General features: G+C 37.5%; 3 protein-coding genes across 4 annotated transcripts; 2 read left to right on the top strand and 1 right to left on the bottom strand.

Annotated features, from left to right (window-relative positions):
• The first annotated feature begins 596 nt into the window (after positions 1 to 596).
• On the top strand, positions 597 to 3,003 carry LOC144572182 (tubulin alpha-2 chain). Its single transcript, XM_078321627.1, has 4 exons — positions 597 to 815; positions 1,152 to 1,386; positions 1,731 to 2,101; positions 2,196 to 3,003. The coding sequence occupies exons 1-4, from the start codon at positions 723 to 725 to the stop codon at positions 2,850 to 2,852; spliced, it is 1,356 nt and encodes a 451-aa protein (XP_078177753.1). The 5' UTR covers positions 597 to 722; the 3' UTR covers positions 2,853 to 3,003.
• A 1,689-nt stretch (positions 3,004 to 4,692) lies between these two features.
• Positions 4,693 to 8,073, top strand: LOC144572181 (myosin-binding protein 7-like). Of its 2 annotated transcripts, none has more exons than XM_078321626.1 (3): positions 4,693 to 6,061; positions 7,172 to 7,215; positions 7,886 to 8,073. In XM_078321626.1, the coding sequence occupies exons 1-3, from the start codon at positions 4,961 to 4,963 to the stop codon at positions 7,929 to 7,931; spliced, it is 1,191 nt and encodes a 396-aa protein (XP_078177752.1). In that variant the 5' UTR covers positions 4,693 to 4,960; the 3' UTR covers positions 7,932 to 8,073. The 2 variants fall into 2 exon arrangements, with proteins under 2 accessions (XP_078177752.1, XP_078177751.1); XM_078321625.1 differs by having other exon boundaries at positions 4,698 to 6,061; positions 7,624 to 8,073.
• A 1,054-nt stretch (positions 8,074 to 9,127) lies between these two features.
• Positions 9,128 to 12,782, bottom strand: LOC144572180 (Ribosomal protein S5/Elongation factor G/III/V family protein). The gene is made up of 2 exons (XM_078321624.1): positions 12,307 to 12,782; positions 9,128 to 12,032 (listed from the first exon to the last, which is right to left on the bottom strand). The coding sequence occupies exons 1-2, from the start codon at positions 12,586 to 12,588 to the stop codon at positions 9,315 to 9,317; spliced, it is 3,000 nt and encodes a 999-aa protein (XP_078177750.1). The 5' UTR covers positions 12,589 to 12,782; the 3' UTR covers positions 9,128 to 9,314.
• Positions 12,783 to 15,718: the final 2,936 nt, after the last annotated feature.

Here is a 15,718-nt window from a genome sequence, read left to right as displayed (position 1 = left end):
AGAATTAAGCGGCTAAAGAAGCTAAATGAGGCTCCTTTAGTCTTAAGGAGGCTTAAGGAAGCCTTGCCGAACAGCCCCAACAAGATTAAGCGACTAAAGAAGCTAAAGGAAGTGGATTAAGTCTTAAGAAGGCTTAATCCTTTGTTACCGAACGGCCCCTTCGATCTGCTTTGACACGACTATTAAAGTCCATCTCCAATCGAATTGGTCTGAATTGACGGTCCGGATCCAATCTCAAATATTCTGTTATCCAAGTGGATATGAATTCCAGGCTGCCCCAGTAAGAATCAAAATCCTTGCTTACAAGACGCGCTCCGCTGTCTGGCAGTCTGGGAATAACAGCACGTCTAGGCACGTGCCCTGTGCCCATCGCTCAATTTTGAATTTTTTTGAATTGAAATTCCAGAAAATATCCTATTGCGAACCGTTGCATCCTGGTCCTGCTCGCCATAGTGCAGTAGTGGATTACAGCTAATATTACAGATCAAATCCCTCCCATCTCCTAACCGTCCATTTCAAAATCCCTTGATCCTCAACCGTTCAGTTCAATTTTCCTTTCGTTTAGGTCTATAAAATGGCTAGGTCTCCCCCAACCCGTCTCTCACACAACTGCCCCCAAAGGCGTCTTTGTATACGCCGTTTTCGCTCTCGCTTTCTCTCCGATCTCTTCTTCATCTCTAAAACCTTTTACTTTGTTCGATTTCTGAATTTTCGATTCGAAAATGAGAGAGTGCATCTCAATCCACATCGGGCAGGCCGGTATCCAGGTCGGAAATGCATGCTGGGAACTTTACTGCCTAGAGCATGGCATCCAGGTATAGTTTGATTTGCTTGTTATAGCGACTGTAATTGTTTTCTTACACATCGGTGATAGTTTGTTAGATTAGTTGTGTAAACCTTCATATGCTTTGTATTTCTCCCGAATTTGTTGATTCATTGAGGTAATAGGATAGTTTATTTTACGACGATTTTAGGCGGTTGTATTATTATTCAATTCGTTTATAATTTCAAATTGATTGTAATTTAGGATTTTTTTTTTCTTGGATTCATGATGGTTATATGTAGATCTGGTGGATCTATAGAGTATTGCACAAGGAACAGATCTATAGAGTATATATGTGAAAAATCTAATTCAATCTACTGTTCTACAGCCTGATGGCCAAATGCCCAGTGACAAAACTGTTGGTGGAGGTGATGATGCGTTCAACACCTTCTTCAGTGAGACTGGTGCCGGGAAGCATGTGCCCCGTGCTATCTTTGTCGATCTGGAGCCGACGGTGATTGATGAGGTCAGGACTGGTGCATACCGTCAGCTCTTCCACCCGGAGCAACTCATCAGTGGCAAGGAGGATGCTGCCAACAACTTTGCCCGTGGTCACTACACAAGTATGTATTGTTTTATGTCTTTCCTCTTACAACATATCTGCTTAGTATGAATCATTTAATTCCTGATACTCGCTGAAATAGGAACAAAGCTTTATAGTGTGATTATTTTCCAGATCCCACTGACTGGTGATTGTTTGTCTTAACATTAGTATCTAAATAATCAGGTGTTTCCTTTGTAATATATGCTGTTGCACTTTTATATTTTGTACCCCGTAGCAAACTTGATCATGGTACAAATGTCTATTTTTAAGAACTAGTAGTGTCATAATTTTGCTTAGATGTATCTTGACTGTCCAAGCGTTGTAGTTTATGATTACTAAAACAAATCTTTCTCTATGTAACAGTTGGCAAGGAAATCGTGGATCTCTGCCTGGACCGCATTCGCAAGCTGGCTGACAACTGCACTGGCCTCCAGGGTTTCCTCGTCTTCAATGCAGTCGGTGGAGGCACTGGCTCTGGTCTTGGTTCTCTCCTCCTTGAGCGTCTGTCTGTTGACTATGGAAAGAAATCCAAGCTAGGGTTCACTGTTTACCCCTCTCCTCAAGTTTCCACATCTGTTGTTGAGCCTTACAACAGTGTGCTCTCCACCCACTCACTCCTTGAGCACACCGATGTCTCTGTGCTTCTTGATAATGAGGCTATTTACGACATCTGTCGTCGCTCCCTTGATATTGAGCGCCCCACCTACACCAACCTTAACCGCCTTGTTTCTCAGGTATACACCATTAATACAATTAAATGGAAATATTTAATTTACCTATTTATCTCTGCTTTCATAAGCTAATGATACTTGTGACAAATTTTTTTAGGTGATTTCATCTCTCACTGCATCTCTGAGATTCGATGGTGCCTTGAACGTGGATGTGACTGAGTTCCAGACCAACCTTGTCCCATACCCCCGTATCCACTTCATGCTTTCCTCCTATGCCCCTGTGATATCTGCTGAGAAGGCGTATCATGAGCAGCTCTCTGTTGCTGAGATCACTAACAGTGCTTTTGAGCCTTCCTCCATGATGGCCAAGTGTGATCCGCGCCATGGCAAGTACATGGCTTGCTGTCTCATGTACCGTGGTGATGTGGTACCAAAGGATGTGAATGCTGCCGTTGCCACCATCAAAACCAAGCGCACCATCCAGTTTGTTGATTGGTGCCCCACTGGGTTCAAGTGTGGTATCAACTACCAGCCCCCGACTGTCGTGCCAGGTGGCGACCTTGCCAAGGTGCAAAGGGCTGTTTGCATGATATCAAACTCAACTAGCGTGGCTGAGGTGTTCTCCCGCATTGACCACAAATTTGATCTCATGTACGCAAAGAGGGCCTTTGTACACTGGTACGTGGGTGAGGGCATGGAGGAGGGTGAGTTCTCAGAGGCTCGTGAGGATCTGGCAGCATTAGAGAAGGATTATGAGGAGGTTGGTGCTGAGGCTGCTGATGATGAAGAAGGTGATGACGGTGATGATTACTAAACTTGTGTATTGTCAGGTTGTTGGGTGGTCAGTAATGAGTTTGTCTGTTGTGTTGTTTTATATTTTTGTGGAATTCTGAGGCCTACTGTGTTGTAGCCTTGTATCATGAAGATTTGGATGAATCATATTTGGAATTGGTTGTTTGCTTTGAGTTTTTCGTTGCTAATTGTTTTGATACGTTGTTCCAAGATCCTTTTTTATTTCCATTTTTCTTTCCATTTTTCCTTTTTTTTTGAAATGAAGTAAATTCGACTCTAAAATTAAATTTGAATTGAGGTGCGTGCTCTTTCTCTTTCTTTAAATGGGGGAGGAGAACTGCGAATGTGACTCTTGATTGCAAGTAAAGTAAGCTTGACAAAAATGAAGTAAAGGCCCAAAAAGATTTTGGGATGCTATCGTAGACTCGTTGTGGGCTTGTGGCCCAGATAAATTCTGCACTTGTAACCGGAACGATCTGATTCCATAATGAGATGATGCCACCAAGGCACCAACTCACCAAGCTTTGTTTTCTTTGTACATCAGGAACTGGGGCTTTATAATAATTTCAGAAGAATGTGCCCTAGGGCCCAGGGGATATTTCCTTTTAGTTAAAATAATAAAAATGCTCTGCTAGTACCGGTAATATCGAAATTAATTTATAACACATGATCATTTTGAACTAAATGTCTGGAGTCACGTCCTCCGAAAAATATTTTCAGTTATCCCGATTTTGAAGTAAAATTTTCTTTTTGAGACAACGTTGCCAAGTTAGAAAATTGTTAGAAAAATGTATGTGTAATTCATGCAAGAATATAGATATCATTTGGACAATAGAGTAACTACTAACTAGACGATTCCTGACCCATTGTTTTTATTTAATAAACCTGATAAACCACGTTTGACTAACAGTAGTACATCACCCATTGTTTTTTAATTTAGATAGATGATTTAATATGATAGAATAAGATAAGACCATGTAAATAACTTTTCTTCTTTAATACAAATTCTAATAATACAATGCCATCGTCCAACCTTAAAAAAAAAGAAAAGTGGTCTGGTTTCTCTTGGAATGAATTAATGTGGACCAGTACAATCAATACATCGGTGTTTCCTCAAAAAGAAAAAGAAAATTTAAGAGAGATAAAGCAAAGAAAAGCACAAAAGAAGAGATCAAGAGATAGTATTATAATAACTAAATTGTGACTAACGGTCGTAACTAGCTGCAGAATGCAGATACTCGAAAAATTCTTGTCGGTGACTTGGTATTAGATAAAATAAAATACCAACAGCAACAGGCATATATGAAGCTCCCTTTTTGTCTTTTTTGTGGATAAATTCAGAAATAAGAAATCGATCAAACAAGCATCTAATTAATGTCGATCCAATTCCAATCTACAGAAACAAAGATTAGAAATTACTCTTCTATCCGAGTTTGAAAAGAAAACATCACAAAGATCTTCGATTAGATCTTTGTTCGAACGCTACAAAGGCCAAATATTAAATTAAAAATAAAAAAGGACCTCTGTGAACAGAAGACGGTAGAAATAAAAAATAAAAAATAAATTTAAACCTCCATCCATCAAGAAAGTTAGGAAGATGTTACACTGGTTCAATAACAATTAACAAACCAACCCGCAAGGCCGCAACCAACCGTCTTCTTAACGGGTACAACGATCTACCCCACTTTATCCGTCCACCAAATCTCCCCGTCCGATTTCTCTGACTTATGTCCTCTCCATTACTCACAAATACCCTCATCAGTCAACCAAAACCTCGCCTTCTTGCAAATTAAGTCCTGTGCCTGGATCACAAACACCAAACCTGACTTAAGAGTAAAATGGTATAAATTAAAGGGAAGGTTGACCGATACGTTCATTACTTGTATGCCTGGTCCAGGGATTTATTAGCCGTCGGTTAAGATATACTCCGGTGGCGTCTACTCGAGAAACGAACTGGCTAAGGAAAAGACGTAACTATAAAACTTTTAAAAAGTTCAAAAGCGAGGAGAAAAGAGAAGTCGAAACAACTGAAGATTTGTTTGAACGAGATATCCAGATGACAAAAATTGAAGGTCGCGAGGGAGCAAATTGAACCAAAAGTCTAGGGCTTGCATCTTCTCCCGCGAGCCCATGGATTCCTCTAGCTCCGGCGAGCCGCCGCCACCTCTAACTCTCTGTCCCTGCTCCTGCACCTTCTGTTGTCATTCCTCATCCGACACGTGGCATCGATCTGTGAAGCGCAAGGCAGAATCCACCTCTTCTGATTCAATTACTTCCTCTGGCGTTGTGCGGGTGGAAACTGAGACCGAAATAGCGGCACTGAGAGAAACAGTCGCAAAACAACTGGAGGCGATCCAGGAGCTGAGCACGGAGCTTGATGAGGAAAGAAACGCTGCTGCATCAGCGGCAAACGAAGCCATGGCCATGATTTTGAAGCTCCAGAGAGAAAAGGCCGATGCTCAGATGGAGGCAAGGCAGTTCAAGAGGTTCGCTGAAGAAAGAATGGCGCACGACAACGACGAATTGTTGTGTTTAGAAGATCTATTGCTTAAAAGAGAGGAAATGTTACAGACTCTCTCAGCTAAGTTGTATGCTTATCGAAGGAAGTTCGAGAAATTAGGGTTAACCGATTTGGATCTGGAAGGAGAGCCCCCTGAGCTGGATTTAACAAACTATCCTCCTTTAAAGTGTGCTGAACTGGTACCAGAACAGTTTGGAAATGAAGAGGTGCTTGAGATTTACGAATTTGGTGAGAATCCAGCTGAAGATCTGAATGAGATTGAAAATAGAATTTTCAATTTGGAGAAAGAAGAAGAGGAAGAGAGGGAAGGGGATTTAGAGAGAGAAGCAGAGGTACAGAGAGGAGAAGAAGAACAAGTGAAGACAGATAATGATGATGATGATGGTGGTGGTGGTGGTGGTGGTGGTGCGCCAGATGACATGAGTGACCGGGTTTATACCATAGACACGGTGCATGGCCCATCCACACCTATGGTGAAGGTTTCAGAAGATAATGACGTGGATATAAAGAAACTTTATATGAGGCTTGAGGTGCTGGAGGCTGATCGAGAGTCGATGAGGCAAGCGCTAGTCGCGATGCGCACAGAGAAGGCACAATTGGTTCTACTTCAGGAAATTGCACAACAGCTGTCTAAGGAGGTGGTGCATGAAAGGAAACTGGTTAAGAAGAAGAGTTTCATCGAGACATTTTCTATCATGGCCTTGTTTAAGGTACACAACCTGTATACTCTTATTTATGCAAAGCTTGGAATTTTGTTAAATTTTAGAATTCAAGTCTAAAAATAGTTTCTAGAGAACCTTGTACATTTACTAGTTTATGTACTCAAATTAGGCCAGTGGAATTGCATAATTTGACGAATTTGCCTAAGTTCTTCATTGTATATTTGTTAATTTTGAGAACAAATTGTTAATGGATTTGAAATAGGATAAGGTTGTCATTAGACTTGGAATTAGAACTAGGTAAATCTGGAATATATAATTTGGCTTTCACTTTATAGGCCTGATTAACTCTTGACAATGTACAGCTTGAAAATATATCTTGAGGTTGTTTAGACAATTGATGCATTTTATTTGTTTTATAAATAGATTTTTTTTTTTTTTATGATGCATATACTAGTTTAAACTCAAAGTTAAGATGGAGGCATGATAGAGAATTTGTTTTTATGCATATCCTTCCAGTAGATTTTTATTAAATTATATCTTAACTTTGGTGTGTGATTGTTAAGGTAAAAATGGAATGACAATAGTTAAAGCTCCCACCTGTTGGCTTCGTGCAGTATAGTATTTTTTATTCTGAGCAAGTCACCAGATGGACTTCATTCAATTATGTTTTTGTAGTTACTTGGATGGGATTATGGAGGCTTAATCATTCAACTTCCCGTAAAAAATAATTTGAAAGCATTAAGAAACCTCTTAAAGGTGGTAAAACATACAAATAGGTTTTTCTGTGACTCTTTTCTTGTTCATTAGTGGACCTGTCATTATATCACTCAAAATAGTAACCTGTGTGGAGTTTCGTTTCGATGCAACTTGTACCTATTACTCAATGGTTGGCATATAAAAACTCTTTTTTTATTTGTTTTGTGTAATGGAGGCATGTTTTGCAAAATAAGAGAAGTATATGAGGCCATGAGGGGGTTCTTTCATGTTTTCCATTTGTTGTCTTTGGATGATATATTTTAGTAATAAATTTACTTATTGATGAAGCTTTAGTAAAATTAGGGTTTTCCTGTCACTTTTTTCCTGCTTTTTTTATGTTTCATACTTTCATGTATTACGAGCTGAATAAGAAGTTATTTATGTTCTTTCTTTTACTTGCAGTGGCTCTTATCTCATGTTTGGAAACCTAAGTTGTCTCGAGTAAGGTAAAATTAATAAGTTACTTAATTTATCTTAATACGCTTTCTCCAATATCAAATATTCATTGTACTCTGACAAGTAGGCCACGTCCAAATTCAAATAACATGTATATTATAAAACCTGGTTATGGAAATTTTACCGGCCCTTTTTGCTTCTGTTTTGTACTAGGACTGCTCCTATATCTAAATGCTATTTTCTATTTCATAAACGAGTGGAAGACTATTTTTTTTTTGAGGAAAACAGGGGGGGGGGGGGAGTATTTGGCAATTTTGAGAAAGCAGGGGGTAATGTGGGATATTTCTCTTCATTTGGTAGATTTATTATAGGGGATACTTTGAATTTTGCATTCGTACTCCTAAATTTACCTGTCGAAAGGCAAAGTATCTAATTATATAATTTTTCCATGGCTGTAGATATACATTTGGGTTATCTACTCACAACCTGGGCTTGCTGGTATTATTAGATAAAAGCACTCAGATGAGCCATCTCAGACGCCATTCAAAAGTACATGTCAACATGAAGTGACGCATCTCAATAAACCAGTGTAAATAGCGTGAATTCAGTAGGATTGTTTTGGAATGCACTTTGCGTTAGTTCTTTTTTCTGGAAAAAAAAAAAAAAAACTCACATAGGATTGTTTTCTTTTCATTCTGATTTTTTTTGTGAGGCTTGAAGAGAGCAAGTGACCTCACATGGCTTGAAAGTTTGCCATTTGAAATAGTAGCCTCTGTATAGAGAGATAGGCTGGAGTGCGTGTTCTTTGAATTGACAAATTCAAGATTTGGAGAAGCGACTGTTTCAATTTATTCATTGATTGTTGTATAAATTTGACTCTGATTGGTTCATAGCTTGTTTTTTTACTATGCTGAAGTAGTCACATTTCAAAAGAAGCCATATATTCTGAATTATGGAAGCTTCGCTACCAATTACCAAATGCTTTGTAGTTACAATCTGTGTCCTATTTGCCTTTGAAGTTACGTAATGGTAGGTGCATTAGTGCAGTCTTTTATATTGCCTGCTAAGGTTAGAATTTTGATTCGGAAGGATGTATGTGCTCAGTGGCTCTTGTTAACAAAAAAAGAAAAAAAAATAGAATTCCTTCACAGTATATTTTCAAATCATACCGAAATAGATAAAAATTTAAAAAAAGTTTATAAATGTATTTTTGACTTTGTGATTACTTGTGTATTAAATTTCATGCAATGCGACTGTTTTCTATATTCCATAAAAAATAATGATAAGAATTATAGATTAAATTGTGGTTTGATGAATGGTAGATTTTGATTAAATTTTTTTAATTTTTCATGCGTACGATATGAATTATAGATTAAATTTACAAATCGGATTTTAAAACTGCAAATTATTTTTGACGAATGTATGTTAAATTCCGACAAAAAATAGTAGGAAGGAACATTGCAAAGAAGAGATGAAATGTAAGGATCTGCTATTCTACTTGTCCTTGTTCGTTGGATTATTATTATTTATTTTTTCTCCGTTGAAAACAAAACTTAGGCTTGTGTATATTACACGTGTTTTGGTAGCCACTTGTAGCCTTAACCACCATTCAGAACTTAAAATAAATCAATGTCAACACTTCTTAATTGAATTTGTAGTACGCGTAAAAGTTGAACACAAACCAAACTATGGTTCGTTCTCGGTAGAGTGATTGACTAAATGTGCCAATCTGACTCTCATATGACAATATCATGAATCATTCATTTCAGATCAAAGTAGCCAATTATAGAAAGGGCCTAGAAGAGCTTTCCCCTTTCTAGGAAAGAATATTTCCTCAACATTAAACCGCAGTTGGAAAATTAGACAATTCAGATTTAAGCTGCAATTACTTTGCTCTGTATTGCAATTGTTGTATTGGTAAACTGCAGTGTTATCCCAGTATTTAAGCCAGAAAAGAACTAATAAAATCAATGAATTGATTCATTTAATTTATCAGAATATTTAATTTTCTAGACCACCAAAATTAATTTCCCAATTTTCTATACCAAAAATTTGACCGTGTGTGTCAAAACTTACAACATCACCTTACATCGAACCACAGAGCCCTTTACATCCTCTTACCAAGCAAAATACAAAGAAAAAATAAATATCAAACTTTCCTAGCAAGTGTTCTTTGCTTGGTGGCATGTTGCACCACCTTTTCCTCGACAGGCAACCCCTTTCGCCTTCTCACCTTATTCATCAACAGTCTTGCCAAATTTGGCGACAGACTCGATCCATCCCCATGCTCCTCCTTCTCCTCCTCCGTCTTAGGCACAAAAAACGGATCATACATTATCTCCTCCCAGTGACTCAGCACCAGAATTGCACTAGCTGCACCGGAAGTTTTACCTCGCAACTCATCAGCAAAGCCGTAACTAGCCTCCGCCGGCAAGTATGCATGCACAGTAAACAACGGTGAGCCCTCTTGCATCTCCTCCTTCAAAACCCTAGCTCGCCTTCTATGAATAACTGAGTACATGGGGCCCAGATACTCGGTCGGTGTATTCAGTTCACAGAAATACATGGCCTCCACCAGTCTAGGATTATTTTGTAAAACTGCAGCTCTGCATGCTTCTTTGACAGCTGTCATAACCTGGCCAGTGAAGATCCCGTATTGATCTGACGGATTGGCGTTTTCGGAATTATCAGGAAATATGTAGGGCTCAACAATGAAAGCTAGACCCCACATGGGCTCATCACACAAGGGGCCAGCAGAAGTAGCTAATTGAAAACCAGAAACAACACTGCTTTTTAGGGTTTCTGCTTCTCTGATGAGTGCTGCTTCGACTTCTCCTAATGGTGGCATCTTACTAATGGTCTCAGAATCGGAGTTCAGAAACCCTAATCTCTCTGACACATGGCAAGAACCTTGGATAAGAACCACCTTGCTATCAGCATAACTGGCTTCAGGCACGATAAGCATATTTGGTCCCACTTGTCGCGGGCCCAGAGACCAAATTCTCTGAAGATATTTAAGCCATGTTTTTCTATACTTCTCGACCTTTTCTTTATCCCCCAATTGCCCTGAAATGTTCTCTACTTCAGCTTCAATAGCAGACATTATCTTTTTTCTCAATACAACAAGTGATTCATCATCCCTTTTCAAGGTATTATCGTTATTTCCAGATTTACCCTCAAGAATCTCCCCTAGCAACTCAGCATTTTCTTCTAGAACCTTAGTCAGCTGGCCCGGGAGCTTCACCACTTGAACCTTGACCATGCACCTTCCATTCGGGGTTGTTTTCTCTACCAAATTTACCCCTGCTCCTTCAATTGTTTCTTTAAAGGAGACCAAAGGTGGCGACACCTCCAATGATACCCTAGCAAACCTCTCCTTCAGGTCTTTGATGCACCTCTCTAAATGAACCTCTCCAGCTGCAGCTAGCACATGCTCTCCACGAGATGAAACATTAATTTCGACAAACGGGTCAGCCCTGTTTAGGAGCCTTAAACCCTTTATTAAGGCACCCACATCAGCAGGGTCTGATGGTTCAATAGCAACACGAAGCGTTGGAGAAACCTGAAAAGCCATGCTAGAAAATGGAAAACAATCTTTGGTTGTACTCAACGTGGCACTTTTTAGAACGTGCTGAGCAAGGCCTTTTATAGCGACTAGCATACCAGCACGAGCATTCGGGACTTGAATCAAACCCTGACCCATCATCTGGTACAGTTCGTGCAACTCGACCTCCTGCACGTGACGTTGCATTGTTGGGTCGGACTTTAGTGGATCATATAATGCTGATAAAACGAACATCCGCTGACCTGATCTGATGGTCCCGCAGAAAACCCTAGCGAATGCAAGAAAGCAGTCATCTGAGTCAGATGAGTCAGAAACTGGTACACCAGTAGGGTCTGGAGGAAGCGCCTTGACTGGTACTGTAAACATTTTTGAAATGAAGGCTACACCTGGCGCAGTATTGCTAGAATCACATATCTCGATACATTTTCTAACTCGCTCAGTTTCTGAAAGGATTGCAGGGTCAGCATTGCTCGGCACAAACTCCCTCGGCGGCACCAACCGCGTGATACGAAACGGTTGTGCCATACACGGATCGGGTAAGCACTTCACGACCATTGACAAAACTGCATCTGATAAAGGCAGCCACTGGCTCATGACTGACTGAAGCAAGGCCTTGGGGTCTTTGTTCTGGAGCTCTTTATCAGAAACCGACAGACCCCCAAATTTCACTACTTTTTCAATCATGTCCTTGTTTCGTTCTAAAATCGCATAGTAAGCTTGCCATAAGGGCTTCAATATAAATTCAACGAACATGGGTTCGGGATTATTATTAACCGTCTCCATCGCTTTCTTTCCAACTATCATCTTTTTCTTTTTGTTATAATATCGTGGGCCCCAGAATCCCTTCATAAGAGCTGCACTATTTGCCCCCCATTTTTTGGCATAGAATTCCGCAAACTTCTCGATTCCAAAACCCCACCCATCCAAGGCACATGAAAAGACAACGTTACCCTTCTGTGGTTGGAAAGTAACCTCATCGTCCTCTTGGGCTACTTCTATTTCAGTCCCTTCTTGGTCGTCACATTTTGAGATGAGCGAATCCACATCTGACAAATATTTTTCTGATTTGAAAGCACTGACAATGCTGTTAACCTCATGTATGATGCGTGCAAGCTTGTTGTAGGCTTCCATTGGGGTTAATTTGAGCTCGGTAATTAATCGGTCAATTTTATTTAATACTAAACATGGTGTTAATTTTTCTATCCAAGCCTGACGAAGCACGGCATGTGTCTGTATGTGCACACCTTCAACAGAATCAACTAAAACAAGTGCACCGTCACTTAATCGAGCTGCAGTCGAGACCTAGAAATTATTAAAAATGTCAGTTCTACCAGAAATTATTTAGTTCTGTTCATGGCAAGCCTTCAATAGGTTCTTGTTTTTTTATGAACACCAAATTTGAGGTGGTCAATTTCTTTCAACCACCTTAATTAATTAAAAGTTTGAGATCTAATTACATTAGTTCTGATTTAAAAACATTATTGAAAACTAATACAATTAGAAACAATTGGTAAATGTTCTATTAATGTTCAATCAAGGAAAACAAAAATTGTATTATCTTTAGAAATAGTAATACCTCGCTACAGAAATCAATATGACCCGGGGAATCAATTAGGTGAATGAGATGATCGTTATAATTCAATTTGACAGAGGAACTTTTCATGGTGATAGCCCTCCTCTGTTCCTCGTCGAGAAAATCCATGTACCTCAACCGACCTGCCATTTTGGGGTGGATGACGCCGCCGCCGCAGCCGGCGATTAGGTGATCGGCCAGAGTAGTCTTGCCATGATCGACATGCGCCAATATGCATATGTTTCTGATTTTGGAGATGGGGTTTTCTGAACTGGGTTCTGACATTACTTTATGTATAACTTGTTATTTTTGTTATGTTACAGGTCGAGAAATTGAGAAAGAGAGGAAGCTCCTGTGGCGACTGAAGCTGGTATTTGATTTGATTTGATGAGGAAGAGAAAGTAACGGGGGTTGATGAAACAAGTAATTAGGGTTTGAAGAGGCGGCGCCTTGGTCGGTGACTTCACAAATAAGGCGGTCGAGTCGACAAATGAATTTCCGGATTTATTGACATACATATTTAAGTTTTGTAAATTTCTAAATTTAATTTCGGATTGATCCGCTCCGAGCCTCCGAACCTTAAATTGAAGTTTTACGTTAGTGTGAAGAATATAATTATGGACAAATTGAAATATTTGTAATCCAAATATGTACAGTTTACAAATATCATATCTATTTCGGAGATATCATGCCTATTTTAGTATTTTATAAAACGAAATTTTTTATTTATATGTTTTTTGTCTATAATATTAAAATTGTATATTTACCCTTTATGTTTTATTTCCTTAGATATGAGTGAGGTTATGGTACTATGTATAGAGCGGATTGATCCGTATAGTGAATCAATATATTTATTTTTATAGTACAAATAATAAATCTAAACTATTCAACATAATCTTTATATAAAATTTACTTGCATATTAAAATTTTATTTTTTAGAATTATTTTACTATTTTTCAGATAAATAGAAAATCACTATTTTTGTATGGATTTGGAATTTTTAGATCAAGTAATTTTCTACTTATCTAAAAAAAAAAAATTTATAAATGTATAATTTGCTCTACAAGTACTTTTTCATACGGAGATTATGGAAATGGTTCATATTAACTTTGAAAACAGAGATATTAATCCACAGTACAGATCAATCCATGTTGTGCATAGTACTGTAGCCTCACTCATTTAAATATTTTAAGTAAACGTTGGAGGTCAAGTCACCCAACTATTATATTGATAAGAGTCAAATAAGTCGTTATTTTCCCTATCACTTAGCCTAAATTATTATCATTTATCAAATTACAATTGCTTATTTTATAGAGAATCAGATTCATTTTTGTTATTTCACTTGATTTTAGAGAATTGTATATTTTCAACAATATTGGAGCAAAAACAGCTATAAAACGCGCAATTCTGACATCTAATCAGATTCCGACTGGAGTAGATACCAGATTTTGTACGGTTTACCCAGCCATATGCGGATGGTGACAGAGCCGCATGCTACTGAGTAACTCTACAACTGACAGGTATTAGCAATAGCATGCGGTTGGTGACAAACCGTGCGCAATTATTATGACTACCAGAACTTAGATTAAACAAGTTTGAATGATAGAATATCTGATTCCCTAGAAGCCCATCTTCTAAACACTTAATCTACTACTACTCCTCTGTTGTAATCCAACATTACAACCGACCAACCAACAATCAACCAAACAAAACACAATCAGCCAACCTAAAGGAACCGACAATCTAGACCTTAGTTTACATCTTAGGCCTCTTAATACACCATCCATGCGGATCGACACCCCAATCTATACTATACGATAGATTCATACGCCTGTGAATCGACAGTAGAGTGGACATTAGAGCTATAAATATTATTAGCATTGATCTCCATTCTATCATATATTCACAAAAAAATTCATCCATTCGGATTTGAAACATATGACACGCAACTTTTTAATTTATTACTGACATGACTTAATAAAAATTCTAAAATTAATTTTAAAAATATAAAAGTTTATAAACTTTATAGACTTTTAGTTTTAAAAATAGTTAACAGTTATTTAAAAACTTATTTAAATTGCTGTGATGAAAATACTCTTGGAAAATGTAAAATTGCGGACAGTGCTAGAATAGAGTTCTAATTTTGATATACATTTTTTCACTCATTTGTAATCTGTAAATTTTTGTTCTTGATTTAATAAAGATTTAAAGTATGGGCGACTTAAAAGAAAAACATATCAAAACTAATTGAAATTTACGACGAATAACATGTTAATAACTTAATATAGAACCGCATGAACAACTTTGTGCGGCGGGTATTTGGAAAATAATAATTAATAATTTCACAATAACAAATGACTCTATAGTCTATACTAGAGGTGTCAATGCATGGCACTCTTTCATTCGTTTATATGATCTTATACCATATTCGATAAGATACGTATGAGTAATCTTTTTTCCTGTAAAGTTACCGAATACTGGTACGACTAAACCCTATTTTGTATCCATTAGATATCTAATTAGTTAATTATAAATATATATATATATATATACAGAGAGAGAGGGGGGGGGGGGGGGGGGGGGAGTTGGCTAAGATCAAAGTGGTAGTTCCTGAGCTTTGGTGCTACCAATTAATTTTTTAATTTTCAAAATTCAAAATGTCAATCAGAACTGTTCAAGTTGATCTATATATTAAAATGTGTTTGGAGACCAAATTTTACATTTTTTTGAATTTTTTTTACTATTTATTAAGCCACTTTGAAAATCGCTGATCCAACGGTGGCTTCTGATTTTACTGTTTGTTAAGCCACCGTTGGATCATCGATTTTTAAAGTGGCTTAATAAATAGTAAAAAAATTCAGAAAAATGTAAAATTTGGTCTCCAAGCACATTTTAATATAGAGATCAACTTGAACGGTTCCAATCGACGTTTTGAACTTTGAAAATTGAAAAACTAATTGGTAGCACCAAAGCTCAAAAACTACCACTTGGATCTTAGCCAACCTCTCTCTCTCTCTATCTCTCTCTCTCTCTCTATATATATATATATATTAACGAGTAATGAACATTCATTTTTCAGCCACTCTTAATATTTTCATAAAAAAAATTTTATTAAAAAATTTGAACTTGGACAATTGATCATCCTATGTACCTGTGTTACACATAGTTAACCATTAAAAATAATTTAGTTACAATTGATTTTCATATTAGTAATGTGATTATATATGTTTAATATTTTATTTAATAAATAATAAAGATAATTATTATATTAACATTACTTGTTATTTATTCACTACTGTTTTTATTCATCAATTATAACAGATAAAAGATAGAGTATAAATAAAATAATTCGTAGCAAAAAAAAAGTAAAATAAGTATAAGGACAATTTTCAACCGATAGAGTAAGAAAATGCTT

This window comes from Carex rostrata, chromosome 20, assembly GCF_964058835.1.
Source record: "Carex rostrata chromosome 20, lpCarRost1.2, whole genome shotgun sequence".
Classification (NCBI taxonomy): Eukaryota; Viridiplantae; Streptophyta; class Magnoliopsida; order Poales; family Cyperaceae; genus Carex; species Carex rostrata.
The sequence above is the reverse complement of the archived record's forward strand: the minus strand, read 5'-3'. Positions and strand labels throughout refer to the sequence as shown.